This window comes from Hydra vulgaris, chromosome 11 (assembly GCF_038396675.1).
Source record: "Hydra vulgaris chromosome 11, alternate assembly HydraT2T_AEP".
NCBI lineage: Eukaryota > Metazoa > Cnidaria > Hydrozoa > Anthoathecata > Hydridae > Hydra > Hydra vulgaris.
Window position 1 is genome coordinate 13065001 of NC_088930.1, and position 26483 is coordinate 13091483.

Genomic DNA, 26483 nt, shown 5'->3' on the forward strand with positions numbered 1-26483 from the left:
CACATATCAATTGATAGGACAATTGATAAAGGAGCTGTGCAGTGTGCACTAATCCTGTGTTGCAGCAGCATGCTTGAGAAGTTCCAAAACTAATTTTTTTCTTTTTTGGGGGGTAGGGTCTTCTCAAAATGGGGGCCTTGTTTGAAAAACCAGGCTGCACACCTTGTAAGCCAAGCCTGGTAATTAGTAACATGATAAAATCATTAAAAAATATCAAAAAATTTTTGGTCACAAAAAAATACTTTTCAACAATCAACTTAAAATACGACTAAATAGAAATGAGTGAGATTGATTTTACAATGTAAAGATACAAGATCTTTTACCTGTGAAGTATTTAAAACACAATTTTTTTCAAAGTAACTTTTTATCTTTAGAATCTTATCTCTTGCAAAATTCCACTGACTTACTCTTTGTGAGACTAATATAAATTTAGTTCAATTTCCTGATCTCTATGTAGATCGCTATTATTCTTTCATTCTCAAAGACTCCTATAGTCACATGTTTGAGTTAAGCATATACTTATGTATCAATTTACCTATTTGTACTGAAATCAAATCCCTCAAACTCTTTGACTGTTCTTTTAATATGCTTTTGCTTACCATTTCACTGTTTTTCTTTGTTCTTTACCATTCTGCTACTTTTTAAAAGTACACTCATTTTAATGTATGATCAAATAGACTAAGCTAGCCATTCTACAGGCATTTTTTTTTGTTTACATATTCATATATGATTAACATAGTTGTATAGAGCTTAAAAAGACATACAAATTGAGGGGTCTTTAAACTTTAGAAGTGGATCCGAAAATATTGCATTTCTGTGCTGAAAAATCTGATGACTTTTTGACAAAACACCTCATACTTAAGTATGTAAAGTTTGCTGTAAAATGACACCAAAACAAAAAAATCAAGCGCAAAAATCAAAACAAACAATATGCAAAGGAAAAATAGCATAATATACATCGTTTCTAAAGAAAATTCTTAAGTGCCAATTTTTCAAAAAAACATAAATAAATACTTGGTTTGAATAAAGAAAAAGCTCTACTTACTTTTTTTACAGGGAATCTTTTAAAATATATTTTTTTCTTAATAAACCAAGCTTAAAGTTTTTAAAAGCTAAGAACTAAAAAATTATGTATGAATATTAAAAAGGTTCCTTATTCTATAAGATTCCTTATCCTTTTTTAAATTTATATGGAAGTTTTCAAACAAATTTGACATGTTTTGGTACTTGGAAATTATTCACCTTTAAAAAATTCTTATGAAAAAACATTCATGCAACAATTTTTTTTATTTTAGCTTAGTTAAAAAAAAAAAAAATTTGAGAATTTGAGAAAGTTCATGAAAATCAAATATTTTTTGCTGTGATGTGGAGTTGCTAACCAAGTCTTTTTCCTTTATCTATTGGGGAATATTGCTATTATTGGTGACTTTAATGCTTATCACACTGAACCCTTTTGGCTTTAGTACCACTGACCCTGCTGGAACTTAGGTGGTTCAGATAATTTCATGATCTTGCTAAATCTTTTATTTTGTACTTTATCTACATTAGATTCACCTTAACATCACACCTTTTTCTTCTACCATAAGGCATACTAGGATTCCTTTTGTGACTTTTATTTACTGAAAATTGTGCCTTTAATGTAATCTCTTGGATTCAGAATAGCAAGAAAGTTTTTATTTCCTTTATTGTTTTCAAACATATTTACTTGCCCAAGGTCAAGGGTGGGGGACACTATAGTCAAAGAGACTAATTTTTTTTTCTGTTATTATATCCTCTGTGAATCATTTAATTTAACAAAGTAAGCACTCTATCATTACACCACTAGTTACTAAGGTAAACATAAAAATAAAAGATTTTTTCATGCATCAGTTATTAAAGACTTAAGATAAATGTGGCATGCTGGTCTTTTCCCATAAGCTCTCTTATATGGTGTATCTAGAAAAGTTTAAAAACTATTGAACCACTCCTTTATAATTGGATTGTTAAAGTCGTCATTGATGAACAACAATCATCTTCATTTTCAGTAACTTCTGGAGTTTCACAAAACTCCATCCTTGGTCCACCATTATATTTCTCATCTATTCTATTCTATGATGAAAAACTTAACTCAAAACAATTATAATAACAATAATAATAATATTCCATACTTGATAAATGGCAATGCCCTTCATTAGTCCTTTAATTTAACAAAAGTTGATTCAGGGAGATAACATTGCTTTCAAATTGTCATTGTTTTTTATAAGCTTAACACACTTTGTAAACTCCATTATAGATAAAATAAATCATTGATTTCAAAAAGCCAAACAATTAACAGAATGGTAGTTATCATTTATTAAACATTATTAACTTTTTAAAACTATTTTAAAAAAGTTTATACTGGAATATATAGAATGCTGTCTAAAACAGGCCCATAAATAGAACAGTGACCTATAATTGAACCTAATTTTGAAATTTCTAAAAACAAAAATTCTGATAATTTTGATTTTCAAACGACAACTTTTGATTTTTACAATTTACTTATAATAATCTATCATATCTACTAATAATCCTATCATAAGCAAGGTTTTTGAATCTTTAATTAACAAACACTTAATTTGTCATCTTGAATCTAATAACTTACTTTCTGACCATCAATATGGATTTCAATCTTCTTGTTCTACAGCTGATTTGCTAACAGTAATAAACGATGGGTTTTATTGTGCATTAGATAAAGGTGGAGAGGTTAAGGCTATCGCTCTTGACATTTCAAAAGCTTTTGATACAGTTTGGCATGCTGGTTTTTTCCATAAGCTTTCTTCTTTTCCATAAGCTTTCTTCTTATGGTGTATTTGGCAACATCTTTAAGATTATTGAATCCTTCCTTTCCAATCGTAGCATAAAAGTTGTCCTCTATGGACAACACTCTTCTTATTCTGTAACTTCAGGGGTTCCTCAAGGTTCTATCCTTGGCCCTATACTCTTTTTAATTTACATCAACGATCTTCCAGATATTCTCACATCTAAGGTGGCATTGTTTGCTGATGATACTACCATTTATTTTTGTGGGCACTGCTCTAAAGGGCTAGTGTCTCTTGTACTAAAATCCATTCTTGTGTTACTTGTCATTCAATTAAGTCTCACCCTTTTTCTGTGACTGTTTCTAAGTGCTCCTAAAACTCTTACTTGTCTAGTTTTTTTCCTCAAACATCAGTTCTTTGGAACTCGCTTCCTTCATCTTGCTCTCCTGATTCATATAATTTGCAATCCTTGAAGTCGTCCGTCAATCATTATCTTGCTCTACAATCTTCATCTTTTCTCTTCCAGTAACTTCCAACTCTAATTAGTGGTTGCTTGCAGCCTTGTTGGAAGCGAAGATGTTTAAAAAAAATTAAAACATGCACTACTTATTTTCCAACATACTGAATTTTCAACCTAATGTATTTTCAACTGACTGTTTTTTTCATTGAATTTATGACTTCATCTTTCTTTCTTTTTATTTGTATTATTTTTGCTGATTTGAATTTTATCAGCAAAGTAAAATTGAAAAAAAAACAACAACAAAAAAATAAACAGTAAAAACAATTTAAGGTTAATTAATCTCAAATCCGTTGAATATCAAAAACTATAATATCTGTCGAAAAGTAAATCGGTCTAAAATGAAAATGACAATATTGGTTGAAAATTAAAATGACTAAAACAATTTAAGCCTCAATGAGACATCTAAAAATTATTTCCACTTTTAGTAGATATTATTTTATGTAGATCAATTTATTACGTTAACATTTGTGTAAACTATGTGACATAAACAGAACACTCTCTGATTACATGTACTAAACATCTCTTTAAGAAATTTATTAAAAAATTAAATATGATTGATAAATGAAAACAAAATAAAAAGTATATAAAAAGTTTAAAACATTTTTTGTTAGGGATTTTAATTAAAAAATAGGATGACAACTTTTTTTATTATTACTAAAATACTTGCTTTAATTAAACTGAAGAACTAAAAAAATAAATAACAGGTTCGTTATCGTTTATTAAAAAAAAACAAAAAAACTAGAAGTTAAAAAAGTTTATAAAACAATGAAAACATGTTTGATTTAAAGAAATACTAAGTTGCTTTTTTTTTAAACAAAAAATTGTAATTTATGTTTTGTTAACAAGATCTTTTTCAAAAGAGAGATCCAACTAAAAAAAATCATGATTAACTAAGAAAACATGAAATAATTAACTTGCCAGAAATTTGAATGATAGCACCTTGGTCAAATAAATCTTGTAATACAATCTTGTTTTCAGTTGAACACACACTTCTTAGCAGTCTTATGCAAAACCTCATCTGAGCTCTTTTTCCCCCTCGTCCTCCCTTTCCATAAAAACAGTTTCCATGACTATTATACTCAGCTGGAAAAAAATTTTTTGTTTATTTAACTCAAAATCAGATTAGAACAAAATGTGTTTATAAAAGAGAAATTAAAAATATAACAACAAACTTTAATATTAAGTTCATTTATTTTAATTCTAATATTATTTAGTATTACAATTTTTTTAAATATACAAAAAAAACTTTATAAAAAATTATTATTTTAAAATTCAAAAAATTAAAAATACCTGAACTGACACACCATTCAAGTAGCAATAAAAGCCTTGTATTTCCTTGCAAACTTATGTATTCTTCTATAGAATAAGGAACAAGTGAAGCAAGTACTGCCATTGCTTGCAATTGTATTTCTTCAAACTCAGTAATTGACCAAACAAAGTCAAGTGGTAAGATAATAGGTTTGACATATGTGAAAAGTGCAGCCATCACATAATATTCAGAAAAGATTTTGGCACATGCTTTATCTTTGCAGAACAAGACAAGTGATATCATTAATTGCTTCTTGAACTCAAAATCTTCTTGGGATGAAATAATTTTAATGTTTTGTACAAGATCTAAACGGCTTTCAATTTCAGGATAAGAAACAAAAATAGAAATTGTTTTTAGTAGTTGAGAATTTAAAGTTTGAGAAACAGATGAAGCTGAAGCAGCATATAAAATGACAATAAGAATATCATTTCGCAATTGTTTATCTGAATTACTGATGCAATTGGAAACTTGATGAGTAAAAACTTGGTTAATTACACTAAAAACACCATTAAAACTATAAATTCAATAAACTAAATTATTTATAAAATTATATTACAATTTTAGTGAAAGACTAACCTTAGACCAAAGTCAGTGCAAACTTGTTTGCTTACCTAAATAATTGTTTAACTCATCATAATAATAACTTAATTGGCTACAAAACTCTTTAACAAAATTCCAATCAACATTTATAAATATTCTTTTAATTTTATTTATACTTGTATATTCTTATTTAATTATCTTATTCTCATCTAATTTACCATTATAGAAAAAATTAGGATTTAAGAAGCACACTATTATTTGTCATATGCAGGCCCTAAGGAACAAAAATTATATTAGAGGGACAGTACTACCCTAAAATAGTTTTGAGGACCTTTTTTTTTTTTAGTCATTTTTTCAGTCGATTTCTTCAAAATTATTTGCTTGAAAAATTATTGGGGGGCAAATGCCCCTGCTGCCCCCCCAGTTGCTACGGGCCTGATATGTACACTAATTGCACTTTAGTAACTATTGAAAAAAAAAAACTTCTTTATGTAATAATCTTAAAAAAAATGTTTAATGAAAATTTATTTGTGTCTTTTTTAGTAATTGAATTTTGTTAAATAAATTTCAAAAATAAAAAGGTAATTAAAAGATAAAGCACAAAGGAATTTTATATATTTCAATTTATTGCAACTTCAAGGGGACAAAAAAATTATTTTACAAAGCAAGCAGTTTACTATTTTTGCATTTTATGGGTATAATATAATTAAGTTTTTTCTTTGAGTAAAATATATTTTTTTATAAAACTATTGCTTACGTCAAAAATATAAAACAAATACTTTTTAATAATAAATAATGGGTGATGCGGAAGTTATCGGACAAATCCTAATTTCATTATTTGAGCATAATAATTAGTTTTTGGGGTTTATCTTTGATTTTATCACAAAAACTGATTATTATTTAAGCATAATAATCAGTTTTTGTGGTAAAATGAGGTTAAATGCAGCTGAACGAGAATCTTTTCGAAAGCGACTAAAAATGTTTTTTGTAAATAAAAATAATATAACAAAAAAAAAATCGTAAATCATGTTGAAAAGGAAGGATTTGCTCAAAGTACAATATATGATAACCTAAAAAGACTTGAAACTGTTCAATCGTTTTCTGATAGAAAGCACCCTGGTCATCCGACATCCTGGACTAGAGAAAAGAAAGCCGAATTAACGAGACTTGTCACCAATCGAAAAGGGGTCAGTCAGAGAAAAATAGGTATTAAATTCGGTGTAAATCAATCGACAATTGGTCGTCAGTTAAAAAAAATGAATATTAAATATAGAAAATGTGAAAAGAATCCAAAATACACTATAGAACAACAAATATAGGCAAAGAAAAGAAGCAGGAAACTAGTTAACCAACTCTATAACACAAAATCACTTCTAGTCATCGATGACGAAAAATACTTTTGTTTTGCAGGGGACAACATGCCTGGAAATTCTGGATACTACACAAACAACAGAAAGACATGCCCAGAAAGTGTTTGTTTTATAGGAAAAGAGAAATTTCCAAAAAAATTATTAATGTGGATAGCCATATCTGACCGTGGTATGTCCGAGCCATTGTTTCGCACTTCCAAAGCTGTAGCGATCAATTCATCAATCTATATTAATGAATGTTTAGAAAAACGACTTCTTACATTTATTCACAAGTATCATGGAGACTTTAACTATTTATTTTGGCCAGATTTAGCAAGTTCTCATTATTCTAAAGATTCTCTAAATTGGATGGACCAATATGTCTATTACATTGATAATGAATCCAATCCCCCAAATGTGCCTCAAGCACGACCAATTGAAAATTTTTGGGGACATTTGGCACAGAAGGTTTACAAGGGAGATTGGCAAGCTTCAACAGAGCAAGTTTTGATTGATTGCATTAAACTAAACTACAAGAAATTGATTTAAACTTTTTACAGTCGCATATGAAAGACGTCAGAGCAAAATTGAGATCAATTGCAGATGGTGGTGTTTTTTCATATAAAAAATAATATATTTTTATTAAAAGATAAATGCTTTATTTAAAAAAAATATAATAGTAGTTCGATTTTTTTATTTATAAATAAGTTATTGACGTTTTTATTTTGTTCGATAACTTCCGCATCACCCGTTATATACAAGCATAAAAATATGATATAAAAATTGAAAATATGCTACAAGCATAAAAGCAATACTTTAATTCCAAATTCCATTATGCTACTTACACTTGGTTATGTTCAACTACAAAAAAGTTTTTTTTTTTGTAATTGAACACTTTAAAAACCAAAATATAAACTGAAACTAAAACAAAGAAAACAAAATAAATTTTTGTTACTATTTTTATTGTACAATAATTTTTATTTGATTTTGAAATTTTATTATAGTGTTATAATATGTCAACATATGTCACACGAATGTTAATATTTATCAATCATGAGGCTGAAGCATGATTGATGAAAAGTTTTTTTTTGATTGTATTGCATAAACACTATCGTTTTAAAACTTTTTTAAAAAGTTAATGCTATAAATTATAATTATTATTTTTAAAATTTTAATAAAATTTCACTTAATTTGAATATCAAAATAATTTTTTGATATTGATTTTGGGATAAGTTTGGAAGTCTTATCTTTGTCTGATCATTGGCCTGTGACAACAACTGACTGACCACAGGATCCACTTCTAATTCTTCTCATTTCTGAAAAATAGATTAATATCAGGTCTAAAAACAGTTAAATTTGGATTTGCTGAAGTCAATAAAACATAAGCTTTTAGTTTAATACAGTAAAGTTTAATCTAATAAGTTACTCAATTATCAAGCTTTTTAACCTTTCCTAACCTTTTTTGAGAGACGCAAATAGACCAAAAAATAACGGTATCAACTACAACAAATTCATTAACTTACACTGAATTCCAAATTTAAGTATAAAATTAAAACAAACTTTTTCAAAATTTGGAATCAAAACCATTTTTCAGCTAATCCTAAACTGATGGTAATTCTCTGCTCTTGTAGCCAATCAAAATTACAAAAAAATAGTAATCCGAATGTTTATCTTATTCCATGTAAATGCAGATCAAAATATATAGACAAAACAGGCAGTTTGATATAAACTAGAATGAAACAACACCAGTATTAAATATTTCATGGAAAATGGACAGACTCAGGATTGGCTGAACATAGCAAAACTTGCAAAGATAATACCATTCATTTAATGTAAGGTTGTTAAATTCAAAAAAAAAATTTATAAAAGAGTTATCCAGAAAACTTTATAGATACAATTTATTTATTTTGACACTCAAAATTCAGGTATGAATAGAGATTCTGGTAGGAACGTCGAAAATAGTCAATGGCAAGGAGTGTTTGAGCGTATGAAAAGGAAACAACCTAATTTTAAAAAAATTAAGTACCCTGCCTAACACAACAAACTCAAAATCAAACTAAAAATTAGTTTTAGAAGTCGTTGTACTTTGCAGTACAACAACTTCTAACATCTTAGATTGAAAAAGAGCTCCAACAATTAGAAGTTGAAATATCTCTGTATAACTAATTGAAATAATTTTTAACAGAATAAATTAATACATACTTCTTCAACCTGGTGTTTTATGTTTAAATTTATACATTATACATATTAGCATTGACCTCAAAATAATTTAATAACGATAATAATAATAATAATAATAACAATAACCATAAGATGCATCTGAAAGCAAAGTAGACCAAAAGGATATAGTCAACTATGAAAGCTGGATTGTACGTATATAGTTTTAGATATCATTTTTATGTGGGCATTATAGGCAATTTTTAACAGGTTTGTTATATTTAAGTTTTTGACAAAATCTGGAAGTTTATTCCATATGCCAACTACATTGTTTATGAAAAAAATCTCTTTGCCAACAGTTTGTAATCAACTTTGGAAAATGCGGATTCGAACTGTTTATTAAGGTATTCTGCTTTGTCAAGTAATTTTTTATGTCTATGGCATATATTCTTAGAATTAAAATTAGGAACTGTGTTTTTTTAGCTGTTGGTATATTGGTAAACTATTTTTGGATAAATTTTTAAAATGACACAAGTTTTGATTCATAATATTTAGGGGAAGTAATAATGTCTTTTTTCAGCTGCTTGCAGGTTGCTTTGTTTATTGGGTAATATTTAAATGAAGCTGGCAAGCATTTGAGATTAGTAAGTGACCGGGACGCCGACCCTGACAGAAAATGAGACTTTTTGCAAATCCAGCTATGGCCCCGCCAAAATTATAAAGTTTAGCAGGGGTTGATAGCCGGGGCTAGAAAAAATTTTATAATACTTTATATATTATAATTTTATGCTTACATGTACCATTCATTAAATACTGGCATATATTTGTACGATTTTACACTCTAATTTATTTCCAACAAGATTGCAAGCAACCACTATTAAGTTATGAATTACTTTAAATAGAGAATAAGTTAAAATACTAGGAAATGTATAACTGAAGACTTGTATGTTGTATAAAAAAGGAAAACATGAAGATAAGTAGGAATTATAAGGTTTTTTTAATGTTCAAGGAAAAAAACTGGATTAATAAAAGTTTTTATAGCATAAAGGGACAGACACAGTAAAAGGATGCAACTTGTTGAATAAGAAGCTGAGCAAGAATGAGTTTTGGTTTATCGTAATAGAGATGATAGCTTGTTTGAGCATTGACTATGATAGTATTTTTAGAAAAAAGAAATGCAACCTTACAATAATGGGAGAGTGGTTCAAGCTTGGCAGATAAAGCAGGTCTAATTACATTTACAATGTGCTTTTAGACTTCGTCTGAGAGTAATAGGGTTGTTATTCATCAATATAGCAATGCTAACATTATTTCAATATTTTTTTTCAGTAAATATAGTTTTGTTTATTAAAGTATAGTTTTTGCAGTAAATGAGTTTTGTTGTCTAACACTTTGGATTTTAAGTCCAGAATTTAAATTTATAAGCCACTGCAAGCCTTAGGCTGTTACAGAAGAGAGATCAGATTGAAAATCAGCTGCTTGTTCTAAACAATCAAAAAGTGAAGATTTTTTGTCAAGAGAAGGATATAAAGTTGAGTTGTCAGCAAAGTAAGCCACTTTAGATCTAAAATTTTCATGAAGATCAATATTGTAGATAAAAAACAATACAGAAGCTAAGATAGAACCTTGTGGTACCCTTAAAGTTATTTAAAATAAAGAAGTGTGTAGGCTTTCAAGAATAACTTAATACTGCAGTTAGAAATAAATAAGTTAATCTCAAAACTTTTACATAAAGAAACTAATAACAGAGTGAAAACTGATTCTAGAGTTTTGAAAAATTGGAACCATTTATTTAGCACTTTTTAAAAATTTAGCAAAAATTGAAGAGAGTTCTGGAGAACACTTTTTAAAGACTATGATGGAAATCTTGTCTGTAGCACAAACTGTAGAAGTTGTTAATTGAGAATTAACTTTAGCATTGGAAGCCAGAGTGATTTTGATGTTAAACAATGAGTTAACCTGTTTAACTGGCAGGAAGAGTATGGCCATTAGATTCAAGAGTCAAATTAGAGTAAGATTTCATTGCAAATAACTCTGCTTTATTCTGGGGAGAAGTAAAAAGATCAGACCCATGAATTAGAGATTAAATTTTAGACTTACTTTAGTTAATGAGACTGTTGAAGACTAACCAAAAGTCTCTAGAACTTAACATCTGAGATATCTGAGAACATACAAGATTTAGTAAATTGAGATTAACAGAGCTTAACATCAGACAGAACCTTTTTACATTGGCTTCTTGGAATAAGAAGAGGACATTTGATCATAAGAGAGATATTTTTTCATCTTTTAAAAAATATGAAAAAATGATTAAAGTTTAATAAAGCAACTGCTCAAGATGGTGAAAAATGCGGAGAAGAATGAGGTTTAGCTTTAAATTAAAAAAAAGGAATAAAAGCTTTCCAAAATGAGCTTTACATATACATATTATGAATATAAACATATAGGTTTGCTATTTATTTAGATGCTGGCATACAATATCCTTACATATTTATATGGTGCAGTATTTGCCAAATGAGATGATCAGATAATAATCATGATGATGATGATGATGATGATCATGATGATGACTATGATGATCATGTCAAGGGCGTGGTGGCTCTAAAAAGCCTATGCGGGATTTTTATTAAAAGGCCTATATATGCGGGATTTTTATTAAAAGGCCTATATATGCGGGATTTTACCATATATGCTTGATGTAAAGGCCTATACGAAAAAATATATATATATGTATATATATATATATATGTATATATATATATATGTATATATATATATATATATATATATATATATATATATATATATATATATATACATATATATTAATATATATATATATATATATATATATATATATATATATATATATATATATATATATATATATATATATATATATATATATATATATATATATATATATATATATATATATATATATATATAATAACTGACCTTATTCTAACAAATCATTAATACAAACCAACAAGTTGAGATAATACAATTTGTAATTAATAATATTGTTTGTAATACTTCAAAATAAAAAAATGGTAACAACACAATACAGCGACCATTTTTGTTTTGATTTTCTTAAAACACAACTTTAACGCAAGCAAATATGATTAGTATTTTATTGTTTGAAGAATATCGCCACACAAAATTAAAAATCAAAGATTTTAATTTTTCTATTACTATATAATGATATATATATTTTATTGTATAATAATATAAATTTTTTTAAATTTTATATAATTTTTTTTCTAAAATAAATATGGAAAATCTTGAAAAATAAGAAATTCTTTTATTTTATGAGAAAATTCTTTTTAGTTTATACTTTTGTTTAATTCGGTGTTTTAACTTTTTTTAACATTTTCGCATAAACTCACAACAGCTAAAATGCCGCTTTAAAAATGGTGCCGTTATTGACATAGTTTAAACATAAAAGTTTTTTTAATGTAGTTTCATTTAGCATTTCATCATCCTTTTTTTAATCTGTCTGAGAACAAGATATTACGGAGTGATTTCTTTATTTACACACAATAATATAAACTGTATAAAAATATAAACTTTATTTATTATTAAAGAAGTTTATATCTGTTTCGAAACGTTACAAATATGCAAAACATGAGTTTGATCCTTATTTATATAAAACTTAATTTAAAATTTAACACCAAGACATTTTTCTTAAATGAATTAAAACGCAATACAATTACTATATAGTAATTGTATTGCGCTTTAATTTATTTAAGAAAAATGTTTTGTGGTTAAATTAAGTTAAATTAAGTCCAACAATAATAATAGCTATTATTATTGTTGGGTATGTGGACTTTCTTTAATTTATTTTGTCAACACTACGTTAAAAACCGTTTATAAGTTCATTATTTTTCTCATGAAAAAAATATCATAATACACCTCAAAACATCTACTTTGTTTTCATTATTATTATTATGCAAAATACTAATATAATTGCGCTCAAAGTTGAAGACTTTAAATCAAGTGATTAATAAAAATTTAATTTGTGCTAACATAAATATTTTAAATGCTTGTGGAATTTCTTTAAAATGTAGAAAAAATTATAATTTGCCAAAAGGCCCATATTTAGATGAAAAAGTGAAAAGCCCATGCGAGAATCCCGCTTAGCCTTTGGGGCCACCACACCTCTGGATCATGTTGGTCATAATGATGTTTATATACGCATATATATAAAAAATATAACATAAATTTTGCATAAAAAAGATATACTTTAGGATGTATAAATGTTTATGCAGCCCTGATCACAAACCCAGCCCCTGCCCTGGCCCCAACTATTTTTTATTAAACCCAGCCCCGACCCTGGTCAAATATCAACCCTGGTCGTTTACTACTTGAGATTAAATTTTTCATTTGTTAGAAGTTAAACGTGTGTTATAAACTATTTTGATTTTGCTCTTTGTTTATAAGTTGATATGCATCTAGCAGAAAAGAGTTTGGCTAATCCTTCTTTACAATAGGATTGTTTTTGTACTCTTCAAATTGTTTCTGCCACTTCTGCAAAAAATTATTTAGATTTTATATTCACCTCTACTAAATTTGAAATGAAAGTGTTTTTGATAGAGCTAGCGAGTGGTGGACAAATGTTGATTTCCATAACTCTGTAGTGAAAGTCAATCAGTACCAGATCTAGAGTATTTTAGCTAAATGTAGGCTTTGTGATATACTTTGCTAAGCCAGCAATATTGACTCCAAGAATTTGATGATGCTTATTTTTGTGCTGCCATCAGCTGCTGTCCATAGTATGTCAGAGTAATTGAAATCACCAACTACTAGGAGCACTATATCTCTAACTTTAGCTATAATTGTTAATTGATTATATAGTTAATTGATTTACTTAGTTCTTTGTTTGTAGAGGGCTCTCTGTAAATGCACCTAATGAGGAATTTTTCAAATTTGTATACTAGTATATACCATACCTAACTTGGCACTGTGCTATGAAGCTAGATAGCGTCAAAGTAGGATGGTTGGATGTTATAATATAAAATGCATTTCCACTATATGATCTGAACCATATCTGGTCTGTGTTGATAAGAAGATTATTAGTAGATAATTGAAAACTACTGAAATTATCGATTCTGCAATTACTACCAGGCAAATTTAATTTTGCTACTGTAGTCTCTAATTAACTACATAAAAATGACGCATTAATCTAGAAGCGAAGGATTTCACTTACTTCATACTTACTGACATACTTGTAGTATGGTTAGCATTTCTTTTATTAATTGATTGTCTTAATGCTTTGTTTCATCTGCAGACCCCTGAAATGATTAAATATTACTAAGAGCAACATTGCCTTCAATGAGTTTGTTTTTACCCAGTTCTCATTTCATCTTTGTGATCATAATTATTTCTTCCTTGGTCATATTCTTATTGAATAAAGAGGTAAATATGGCTAATGGTTGTATAATTAGAGAGCTGGAATGTTCATTATTGCCTATCAATATTTTTGTTTCTATTTCTTCCTTCTCAAGGTCATTTGTTCTAGTCTTTAGTTGGTAAATTAGTTGGTTTTTTTGATCAGCATCTTTCAGAACTCTTACTTGGTTTGAGAAGTTGATATTCTGTTCTTGTAGTAACTTGATTGCCATTGCTAATGATTTAAACCAGTTGTAGTGCTGTTTTGTTGAGGTTGTGTGATTTCCTTGTTCCAGACATGGTTAATATGATAACAAACTAATTGAATTTACTTTGAACTAAGGAGAGCTACTTAACATATTTTATTGTGATAAATAGTATTGTGAATCTCATTAAAATATTAAAAAAAATGCTGTAAATTATGAAAATCAAGAAAATTTTATTAGAAGTTGCATATTCAGGAAATTAAGTGTTTTATTTGACATTATAAATTAAAAATATCTTATACTTACAGTACTGTGTGATTTATCAAAAAGGATTTCCTTTAAAATTAGCTCATGTCTCTGCAATAAAGAATACTGGTGAGATGATGATTTATAGAAACTTTATATCTGCTGAAGGAGCACAAAATAGTTTTTGGGCAATATGACTTGAGATTTATTGGCATGTGTCGGAGTTCAATTTCAGGAATACAATGTGATTTAACTCAATTACTTTTGCTATTTCCACTGTTAAAAATGCCAAAGCTTTTATGAGATGTTTTGTACTCAGTATGTTATGTACTCAGACAATTTTCACCAACTTGGGTTTAACGCACATGTAATTTTTTTACTAGAGTAAAACGTAAATCCGTTTTTAACTTATCAAAACCATCCTTGCATATATGATTGTGGTTAACAAATTTAATGAAACAAGCCATAATTTAACAAGACAAATTTAATAAAACAATAATATAAGGGTTAGTTTTAGTCATGGGTGCATTACACAAGAATTTGTACATGAAAGATCAATTTTAAAAGGTTGTAGATACAAATGCAAGATTGCTACATCCAAATAAATAAGGCTGAAAGGTAAAAACAGACAATAAGTCCATGTCAGTGCAAACTTATTAGCAATATAAACCTAACAATATAAACTTCTCATGAACTGGTATTGTTATAACCCTCTTAGTCATGTTAAAAATGGTAACGATTATTCTTTTATTTGTTAATATAGCCACGATACTTGTTAAATATAAATATCAAAATGATATCTCCATTTTTTTAAAGCTTTTTTTATTACTTTTTAATTATATCTTTAACTATAAATGCTATTTATTCTTTTAAATTAACTGAGGCTAAAATTTACTAAACTCCATGCTTCATTATGTTATAAACATTTTAAACTATATTCTAAACTATAATCACTATCTTGTAGTTTAGCTGCCATATTGAATTAATTTTAGTTGCCATATTGAGTTTTTCTTATGTCTAAAAGCTATTTTTCAATATAACATACTTTGACTCTCATAACCTCCAAACTTTATACTTATATCATGTCATTTGAATAATTTTTTTCTACACTAAATTTAACTACAAAGTTTCTCTTTATAATGATAAATTCAAATTGACAGCAACACAATGCAATGCAATATTATATAATAACGACTAGCAAATTTAGTAGAAAGGCTAATGCATTAAAAACCTACTTCTTCTTGATTTCCATTTTCAAAGAGATTCCAAAGAAATCCAATCTCAATAAATACTGATCTAGTGATAAAAAACTGTTCAAAATTTCAAATTTTCAAATGTTTATTATTTTATAATTAAAGTTATTAAAATAAAAAATAAAGTGATGAAGATCAAAAAGTTATAGAAATAAAAGGTTCATGGAGAATGAAAGGTTTTAATAAGGAATAACAATGTTATAATTTAAAAGCATCAATTAAATATTTTATTATTCATAATTTATTTAAGAACTGATAATGGAAAGTTTTTACCTCAGATATTTGTATTATAAATATTGTCAATATAAAACCAAATAAACCTGTTGTTTAAATTCATATCAAACAAAATTTTGCAAAGCAGATTTCCCACGTCAGCTTTTAGCATACCATCACAGTTTTGAGCTTAATTTTAATATATAATTTTATAAATTTTACAACTGTCACAATTAGTGAAAAATCATACACACATGTGTGTGTGCATGCTTGTATGTAAGTATGTATGTATGTAAGTATGTATGTATGTATGTATGTATGTATGTATGTATGTATGTATGTATGTATGTAAGTATGTAAGTATGTATGTATGTATGTATGTATGTATGTATGTATGTATGTATATATGTATGTATGTATGTATGTATGCATGTATGTATGATTTAATTTATGTATGCATAGGAAGTACCTATGAACAAAAGACATCAATTATTGTCAATAAAATTGAACTCTTTTACTATTCTTCTTTTCTTTTTTTTTTTAAAATTGTGTGAGTTAAAATGCACATTTTAAAAACTAAAGTGAGCATAACATTTTACTGTCCTTAATTGACAGTAGAAGATATACAAAAAGAATAGATATATAAGAAACTTACAGGAATCAGAAAGTTTGAAGAGAGATAAAATGATGTCATAACTTGTTTCAATATGTAAAACTTTTGCTAAACACTGATAAAAATCTTATTTTGATTTATTAATTAATTTCATTTCAATACAATATAATTTGATTAAAATAATAAAAAATATAATCTAAAAGCTCATGCTTTAACCTTAACTATAGATGTACAAATAGTGCTTGAAGAAATTGCTGTTTTGATGAAATTTGAAGAAACAACATTAACATCTAATAAGAAAAAAGTATATAAACAATATTGTCCTCTATAACTATTTGTAATAATTTTATTCAAATTAACACCTGCTCTTAATTTTGATAAATTGAAAGACATACTTTAGTTAAAAAAAAACTTCGTCAGTTGTCTAGTTGTATTGTAATTCTGTTTAAACTCAGTTAAAATATAGCAAAAGATTTTATCTTAATAGAATCAATATGAATAGTTAAAATTTACTATTAAAGCAATCTATCAAGACCTCCACTCACACAAAAACACATATTACATTATATGAATGAGATACCAAAATTTAATTTATGCTCTTACTACAGCCTGAGCACATAAGCTGTGAAAGTTCTATACTTTCACAGCTTACGAGCTTGGACAATAGTGAAGATATAAATTAGATTTTGCTATCTCATTCTAATGCCAACCAATGTAATGCTTTTTTATGTGGCTAGGAGGGGGTTTAGAAAGATTGCTTTAACATTTGTAGTTATACAAATATAAATTTACCTCACCTCCTGATGCATCAAATTCAGATGATGTTACATACATATAAGCAATTGTCTTTGATATGGAAGACTTTATAAGGTCAGTAGATAGCTCTGCTATTTCTCCTAAATTGTAAAACATTAAAATTGTCTATTTTGAAAAATAAAAATGTATGCATTATTTGATGGAGAACTGTTCAGCACTTTGAGCTTTGTTGATACTAAGTAAGAGTTGCTTTTAACTGTATAAATGCAGGGCATTTAAAATCTCTATATAAAATTTGACAAAATTTTTGCAAATATTACAAAATAAAGACAAAATTTTACAAAAATTTTTGTTATGACTAGAAAGGTGTAACAAAGACTTTATTTTAAATTTTTATTACATTGTTTCTACCAATTGGAATTTAATCACATGTTCCTGTCTAAGTAATAGAGATTTGAACAAAATGAGTAGCAGTCACCATAATACCTTTTAAGGTGAATTTATTAAAAAAAGAAAAAGGAGAACTTAAAGCTAAAAAAGATCTGATTTTTTAATATCTTGCCAAATATTATTTATTTTATGGAATATTTTCTTAAAGAATAATTGAGAATGAGATACAAAGAAATTTTAAGTAACACAAAATTATGATGGATATTTAAAATGATCAAGCATTGAGTATGCGTGCATATTGCTTAGTAATTAGATTAACATTGGTAAATGCTAATAATTTAAATAAAAAAAAGACATTTAAAGAAAAAACTATTACCATTATAAAACACAATTATGACTCAAAACTAATATAAAAGTGAGAGAAACATTACTAAGAACGTGAAAATCCTAAAAAATCATACCTAAAGTGTTTAAACACTCCGCTATTTCTTTTGCAAGTTTTTCTTCATCTGATGCTTTCTGCTTCAGCAAAGGCTTTCTATAAAACAAAAAACAAAAAAATTAAATTAAAAACCAATGAATAAAATAACTTAAGCATCCTTAATACACTAAATAAAAATTAACCTTAAGTAGTCCTTTAACAAAAACTTTAACAAATGTATAAAATTTTTGTTTTGCTTTGTTCAATAGATGTGCTTTATACATATTACTATAATGGATGCCACTATAATGGAGAAGGCCACTATAATGGAGAAGGCCACTATAATGGAGAAGGCCACTATAATGTAAATAATAATGGGTTTGAACTCCACACTCCTCACTTACCAAGTAAGCTGCACTGCTACAGCAGATCTAGATCTACATGATACTAATATATTTTAAAGCTGCCATTAATTAAAAAACTTTTTCAAAAAAAAAAATTTATGCCATTAAAAATGTCCTTAATATGTAAAAACAGCTTGCACATGCACCCTAATAATGTTTTATTACTAATTTTGTTGGACAAAGTTAAAATAAAAATTTATTTTAATGATGAAAAAAAAAAAGATATTATGTGTTATTAATAATTTAACTGCCCATTCACTGGATTTTTGAATTGAAAAAAAATGTAATTTTAAAACTTATTTTAAATTAAGATTTAACTTATGCATTTCTTACTCCTACCTTAAGAGTTACTGGGATTCCTTTTGTAATATTCTTTGTGATGATCCTTGGGCTAATTAGTATTTTATCCTCTCCTAAAAGTTATACCTCCTTTATAATCTCCTGAATTAACGCAGACATGGAGGTTTTTATTCTTTCATTTTGGTTTCATGTCAAACTTCACTCTATCCCATGGTTTTCTTCTTCTTGTACAGCTGCTACTTCTAATTACAATCATTTCTTTCATTTTCTTCACGATCAATGTAATTAAAGTATTATCTTATGGTTTTCATAGTAATAATTAATAGTAATTAATTATAATTTTAATAGTAATGCTTCTAATAATAATAATTAATATTAATTTTAATAGTAATGCTTTTAATAATAACAGATCAATTATTCTCAGATTATACAAAATAATGTACTTGTCGCAGAAGTTAGGTTTTAGACTTTTGGAAAAGATTTTATAGTTTCGTTAATAAAGGCAAGTTTAACATTTTCATATCATAGGTAGGATCAGATACAAGATACAAATCAAGGAGCAAAGGTGATTTATGTCATCTGGAAAAACAAATTACTATATTAATTGTCTGGATAAGAAATTTCAAAAATCAAAAGTTTTAAGCTTTAGTGGTACGACAGCCAGACCATTCAGCATAACAAGCATTCAAGTCACTAATAACAATAATTTTATTATTAAAGCCATTAATAACAATAATCTTGACAGATGAATAAAGAGACCAATTTTATTAAAAACAACATCAAAAAAAGTTCTAAGAAAGAAAACAATATAAAATGTATAAGCCATATACTTATGTATCATTATACATTATACATTTATTTGATTTATTAATTTTTTGAATATTATCCTTGACTGTAATGTGCAGAGTTGAATGAAATTCTCTGATGCCCCTGATTGTATACATGCTTTGAAAAATATTTGCAGATTAATTTCACCAAAATAAAAAATTTTACTTTTTAAAAACCAAAACTCAATACATTTTCTTACTAAAGATAAAAAGAATATACTTCAGGGATAATAAACTTTTTGTTTTTTCATCTAGCTTAAAAAAAAGCTAAAAAATATATACATATAAAAAAGAAATTAGATTAAAATTTATCAAAATGCCATAAAAGTTAATTGAAAATCTTGCGCATTCATTAAACTGCAAAGGAGTCTCAAAAACTACTGAGATTCTTATATCTACTGTTAGAAGGAGTATAAAATGATATAAAGAGATTTTATCAGTCAAACAAACTAAAGGATTGGGAAGAAAAAAAATTTTAACAACAAATTAGTGGTAAACAAAATTTATTGTTCCTTTAATAAAAAAAGAAAAAGAGCTAAAAAGTACAAAGTTTCTGATTTTTTGGTAAGGAAAGTGAAGAAAATACACTGTTTCACGGGAAGACGTGCAATTACATGTCATTATATGACTAGACAAGTAACATTTTTTGACAATTTGACCGCGGCTATTTCAAAAAACATTTAAAAAATGGATTGAATGAAAAATATTTCGGATTATACCTTGGGAGAAATAAACTACATCAAAACTTCTTAAATGTTTTTATATTAGCAAAGCGGTTTTCAATAAAGTAACAATTTACTGATAATAATTTTTTTTTTAATTTTCATTGACAGTTGTATGTAACTTTTTAAATTTGTATTATATAAATTATTTATTTACATAATATAAATTAAAAAAGTGTTGCTTTTTTTTATGCATTTTTTATAATAAACATTATTAAAAAATAAAAAATTATTTTGTTTTTATAAATGATGACTTAAAAGTCTCTTTAAGAAACTTTAATATAAGAATCATTAAAGTTAATACATTAAAAAAGATAAAAAAAGTTTGTTAAAAAAAAAAGACAAATATTTTTGAAAGTAGTCCCAGTGGGCACAAGATAAATTTAAGACATCTAAAAGACGTATTACAAACATTTCTGATGAATTTTTATTTTAAGTATTAATGAACTGATATTTTTTTATTAATATAACTATGTATTTATTATGATAAATGTTAATCTTTGAAACAAAACAAAAAGCAAAAAACAGAGTACAAATGTTAAAACAAAGAATGAAATGGTTTTTTAATGCATAGTTATTTACTAGTTTACATTTACATGGAAACTGATATTTTTAAATTAGTAAAAAAAACACTATAATTTAAATTGTGTGAGTATTTTTTAAACAATCATAAAAGTAAATTGTTCTTTTTATTTTAAGAGTTTCTGATAATATTATATAAATATTAACAAAGATAAAAAATTATTCCGAACATAATTAAAAGCATGATTTAAATAAACTAAATATTTTAGTTTGTTGAGTTTTGTTTTAGTTGGATTATATAATATATTATATTATATGTATATATATATATATATATATATATATATATATATATATATATATATATATATATATATATATATATATATATATATATATATATATATATATATATATATTGCCAGTGTCATATTGGGAAAGAAGGAATGTTTCTATGTCTACACTTAGAAACAATCTCACTCCTTTTATTTAATAAATTAGTATTTTTATAATATAGAATTTCATATTTTTCAGTGAGACATAACTTGCAACATTTGAATGTTGGATAATATGCTTTACATTGCCTGAGAATTTTCCACTTAACAAAAGGAACTAAATTAGCTTCTTTTAACTTCCATACATGTTTTGAGAGCTCAGTATCATTTTTGTATTTAGAGATGATAAAAGATTTAACGTGATTAGCGAATCTTGATTTAAAAGGAGTCTCACTTATCCCAATGTAGGATTTTTCATTAGAAGATGAATCAAGATTATCAGTTGTAACAGTTGCTTTATATACAATGTTGCTTGTTGAACATTTATTGAACAACGGACAGAGATTTTTATTATAGCAGTTACAGTTCTGTTGATTAGGGTTTATATTGTTGCATAAAATGTATTTGTTGGCTCGATATAAGCATTGGACATTGTCTAGCACTTGTCTGGTAAAAAATGACATCTATCGGTCATTTTGTCTGACATTTTATGTGCATTTATTTTCTAATCATTATAGTTGTTTTAAAACTAATAATATTTTCAGTATTGTATATAAACTTTATTTTTTATACAAAACAAAAATAAAGTTGAACACACGGCTGCGTTAATAAAATGCATCATTTTTTTGAGTTAATTAATTTTTTAAAAGACGCCAAAGCATTACATTTTTTGAACTAAGTAACCCGGTTTTTATCATTCATATTAAAAAGTTGCAATTAGTTATTAGCTTAAATTTATAGTTTAGTATTTACTCAATTTTTTGTCAGATTTTAAACAAATATTTTAGCTTTTAAAGCCCCTTTTGAATTTATTTACTTATGGCTGAGTAATGGATAGAGATTTAGTCTTCAGGAGTAATCAGAATAGTTTTGTTGACCAGCTTTACACCATTGATGTAGATGTAAAATTGTTTTCTGCATAGGATGATGAATGGTGGATCACCTTAACTCATATATTTGTGCTTGTGCTTTGCTGATAGTGGCTATACAACACTTCTTTTTATCTCTTAATGAGGGCTCAAAAACTCAATATAATGGTTCTGAGGTCAACTAGTAGTAAGGTTTCCCAAACTCTGTGGTAGCTCTAAGAGAGGTTGTAAATTATCAGAGTATTAACATTGCAATGTTGCACATGTCCCTGTGAGTGTTTGTGGAGTGCATCATTATGGCCCCAAATAAAACCCTAACTTATGACTTTGGGTTAAATAGCAGGACTGAGAAAACTGCTTATTGCATGCTCTAAATATGAATGAGTCAGATTGTCTTTAACTTGAACCATGTCTAATATAACCAAAAAAACCACTTTACCAAACATAAAAAAAAACATAAAAAAAAACAAAAAAACCAAACATAGAAAAAGCATAAAAAAACCACTACCAAACTGTTTCAATATATCTTTTAATAAAATATTTGTGATTTAAATTACTTTCCAACAGTTGAACCTTACCTCTTGCAAAATTCATTAGACTTACTTGCTCTTTGTGAGACTAATTTGAATTCGGATGTTTCTTCTTCAGATCTGAGTATCTGATTTGAAGAATCTAGATCAAATAGCTTGTTTTCATGCCTGATGGAAAATGGTTTCTAACTTTTAAAAACTCTGTAGAACATTAAGACTCCTCCAACTGTCCAATTCTCCAAATTATAATTGTCCAATTAATCTTCTCTCTATTATTATCAAGGTCCTTGATTCTTTAATCAACAAATTTCTAACATTGATAACAATTTCCTATCTTGAGTCTAATAATTTACTCTATGACAATCAATACAGTTTTCGATCTTCTTGTTCTACAGTTGACTTGCTAACTGATGCAATTTAGAGATCCTATTGACAACGACTATTGCTCTTGACATATCAAAAACATGCAATAAGGTTTGGCATGCTGGTATTCTCCATAAGATTCATATGATGAATCTGGGAAAATTTTTGAGATTCCTAAATGATTTTTTTATAAGCACAGTATTAAAGTCATCCTTGAAAGCCAACACTCTTCTTCATTTCCAGTAAATTCTACTCTTGGTCCTGCATTGTTTCTTATCTTCATTTATGATCTTCTTGACAATTCAACACATAAAGTGGCTCTGTTTGCTGACTTTAAACTCCTGTTTTGACAAAAAGTCTTCTCTTATCGATTACTTAGAACAGGCGGCCAATCTTAAATTAGATCTTACTTCTGTAACATTTTGGGGCTTGCAGTGGCTTTTAAAATTTAAATCCAAAAAAAACTCAGTTGTTTACTGCAAAAAAATCTTAACATCTCAACCTTGTAAACATTCCTATTTTAATGAATGGCAAACTTCTCACTTTCTAGTTTGTGTCTTTACGTTCGACCTCTTATTAAAACCATATATACAATCGAGATCTTGTGATAAAGTATTGAGCGCAGAGCATTTTTAAGTTAACTATTTTCATTATTTATAAATTTAGATAAAATTTAAAAAAAAAAAAAGTTGGAAATTTTGTAAAATTTTTATTGAAACATTGAAATAATCAAAATACTTAGCTACAGAACAAAAACTCATCTATTGCTTTAATACAACGTAAACGAATGAAATGTAAAATAATTTCAAAAAATAATCTAAGCAAAATAATCTAGCAAGCATGTGAAAATTTATTTAGACAATGTTAGTTTTATAAGTTACATTTGTTGATGTATTGGAAATACAGCAACAACCAGCAATAAAACAACTTAAAAAACTTTACTTTACTTCAAAAACTTTACTTAAAACAAACTTAGTTTGACTCTTATAAACTTAGTGTTTAATTTTTATATAATTACTTGACAGATGCAGCTTTTATTAAAAACATTTACATATAAAATAAGCAAATACAAAATGTCTTAATTAACCATGTTAGTGGTGAGGTAAAGTGTAGGTGGTGATGATGCTTATCTGATGGAATAAGCTAGTTATTAGCGCTGATCCTCTTTAAAATAGTAAACGGAACTTTGAGGAGAAGTTTATTACTTAACAAATACACAAATTACATTTATACATTAGCATTATTGTTTTTCTTTCATTCTGAGACACTATATCATTGCATGTATGTTTTTTATAACGCAGCCAATTTTTTACTTCTTTGGTGAATAATATATGTTGCATATTTTTGTTTATTTTTATTATTTCTAAGATGAATACTTTTAATCATTATTAGAGCTATTTGAGTGCTCTTTATCTTATTGTATTCTTGTTTGTGTATTTTTAACAACTCTTCTATTAATTTTCATTTTTGGCTTGGCAACTGTCTAAATATGCTTTGTTCGAAAAATAACTCTCCATTATTCTAAGGTAAAAATATACTTTATATTTATATTTTGTATATATATATATCAGGGGCTAATCTAGACCATTTTCGACAGCGTCGACCACATTTGGGCACCACCCAAATTAAAAATTGAGGACTTTTTTTTTTTTGCGGCTAATATTGTTTTTTTGTGGAAAAATACCTATATTCGACAATACTTTTTTCAAATTTTTCTCTGACAAGGGAGGGGAAAGGGGGTACCGCCGCCCAAATTTTTTTTCCTAGAATAGCCCCTGTATATATATATATATATATATATATATATATATATATATATATATATATATATATATATATATATATATATATATATATATATATATATATATATTAAGGTGGTTCTAAAAATTAAAAAAATGCTAGATTTAAGAAATTTTTGAATAAAAAATATTTTAAGGGGTTGCTACCGACCCTCGAACATTATATAGGTCCCTAATATTATTAAAAAAAAAGTTTTTCAAAATGATGTCATGTTGGGTCTCAAATGAAGGGAAATTATATAAAAATTTTAAAAATATTAATCATTTTATAAAAAAACTTAAATAAAAAAAATTATAATCAAAAAATCTTGTTAAATTCCCTATTTTTCATTTTTAGTTAAAAAACGTAACTTTTTGTTTACTAAAATCTAAAATAAAAATTTAATTTTAAAATGATTAATATTTTAGGATGTGTTACTGTTTTATGGTATACTTTGGAATCTGGTGTCTTGTCTTTTAAACTCTTACAAAATTTTATCCTAGCTTGTAATTGAGATGGAGTTAATAAAGGTTTTTTACCTGGTCATCTTGCAACTAGACCAAAGTCATAGCACAACCTTCTCCTAATTATTCTCGAACTAATAGTAAGTCCCCTTTCCATAGCAAGTTGTGATAACCTTGCAGGTGTTGTGTGGGGCTCACTATTAACAACGTTCTTTAAAAAACGGTCTTCTCGTGATGTACTCACACGTTTTCTACCACAATTTTTGCGATTTAAATAGTCTTGCACATGTAAAGCATTTTGCATGGCACATTTTGATATTTTTAATTGTTTTGCTATACTACTTTGAGAATAGCCCTCTGAAAATAGTGCATTTATTTTACCTTTAACAAAGTTATTAATATCGCGCTTTTCACCCATAATATCACAACTATGGCAACCTTACGGTGTAAAATAAATCAAAATATCTTCAAAAATCAAAATATAATAAAAAAATTATTTGTATCCAAAATAATAACGCCATAAATAAACAATAAGTTAAAAAAGTTTAAAAAATGTAGCCTGCCTTAATTTTTTGGCCACTACTGTATATATATATATATATATATATATATATATATATATATATATATATATATATATATATATATATATATATATATATATATATATATATATATATATATATATACATATATATATATATATATAAATATATATATATATATATATAAATATATATATATATATATATATAAATATATATATATATGTAAATATATATATATATATATATATATATTTATATATATATATTTATACATATATATATAAATTTTTATATATATATACACATAACTTTTAATTCTTTTAACACCTTCACTTTCAACAAGGCTGTAAGCAAACACTATTAGATTTGGAAGTTACTGGAAGAGAAAAGTTGAACTTTATAGGGCAAGATAACAATTAACACACAACTTAAAAGATTACAAATTATAAAGATCAGGAAAACAGAATGAAAGAAGCAAATTCTAAAGAACTGATGTTTGAGGAAAAAACTAGACAAATAA

The 26483-nt window shown here is 26.6% G+C and overlaps 1 protein-coding gene across 5 annotated transcripts in view; it reads right to left on the reverse strand.

Annotated features, from left to right (window-relative positions):
- The window catches only part of LOC101239648 (cilia- and flagella-associated protein 69), an 81068-nt gene that overhangs the window by 34970 nt on the left and 19615 nt on the right, over positions 1-26483 (reverse strand). For all 5 annotated transcript variants that reach the window (XR_010641779.1, XM_065810156.1, XM_065810155.1 and 2 more), the window contains 9 exons: positions 18179-18255; positions 17369-17467; positions 16788-16861; positions 16614-16686; positions 16066-16147; positions 15728-15788; positions 5183-5217; positions 4588-5102; positions 4216-4380 (listed from right to left, as the gene is read on the reverse strand). Coding sequence is in view for 4 of the 5 variants with exons in the window: in XM_065810155.1 (XP_065666227.1) it covers positions 4216-4380; positions 4588-5102; positions 5183-5217; positions 15728-15788; positions 16066-16147; positions 16614-16686; positions 16788-16861; positions 17369-17467; positions 18179-18255 (1181 nt within the window). In the remaining variant the exon portion in view is untranslated. The remainder of the gene's footprint in view (positions 1-4215; positions 4381-4587; positions 5103-5182; positions 5218-15727; positions 15789-16065; positions 16148-16613; positions 16687-16787; positions 16862-17368; positions 17468-18178; positions 18256-26483) is intronic.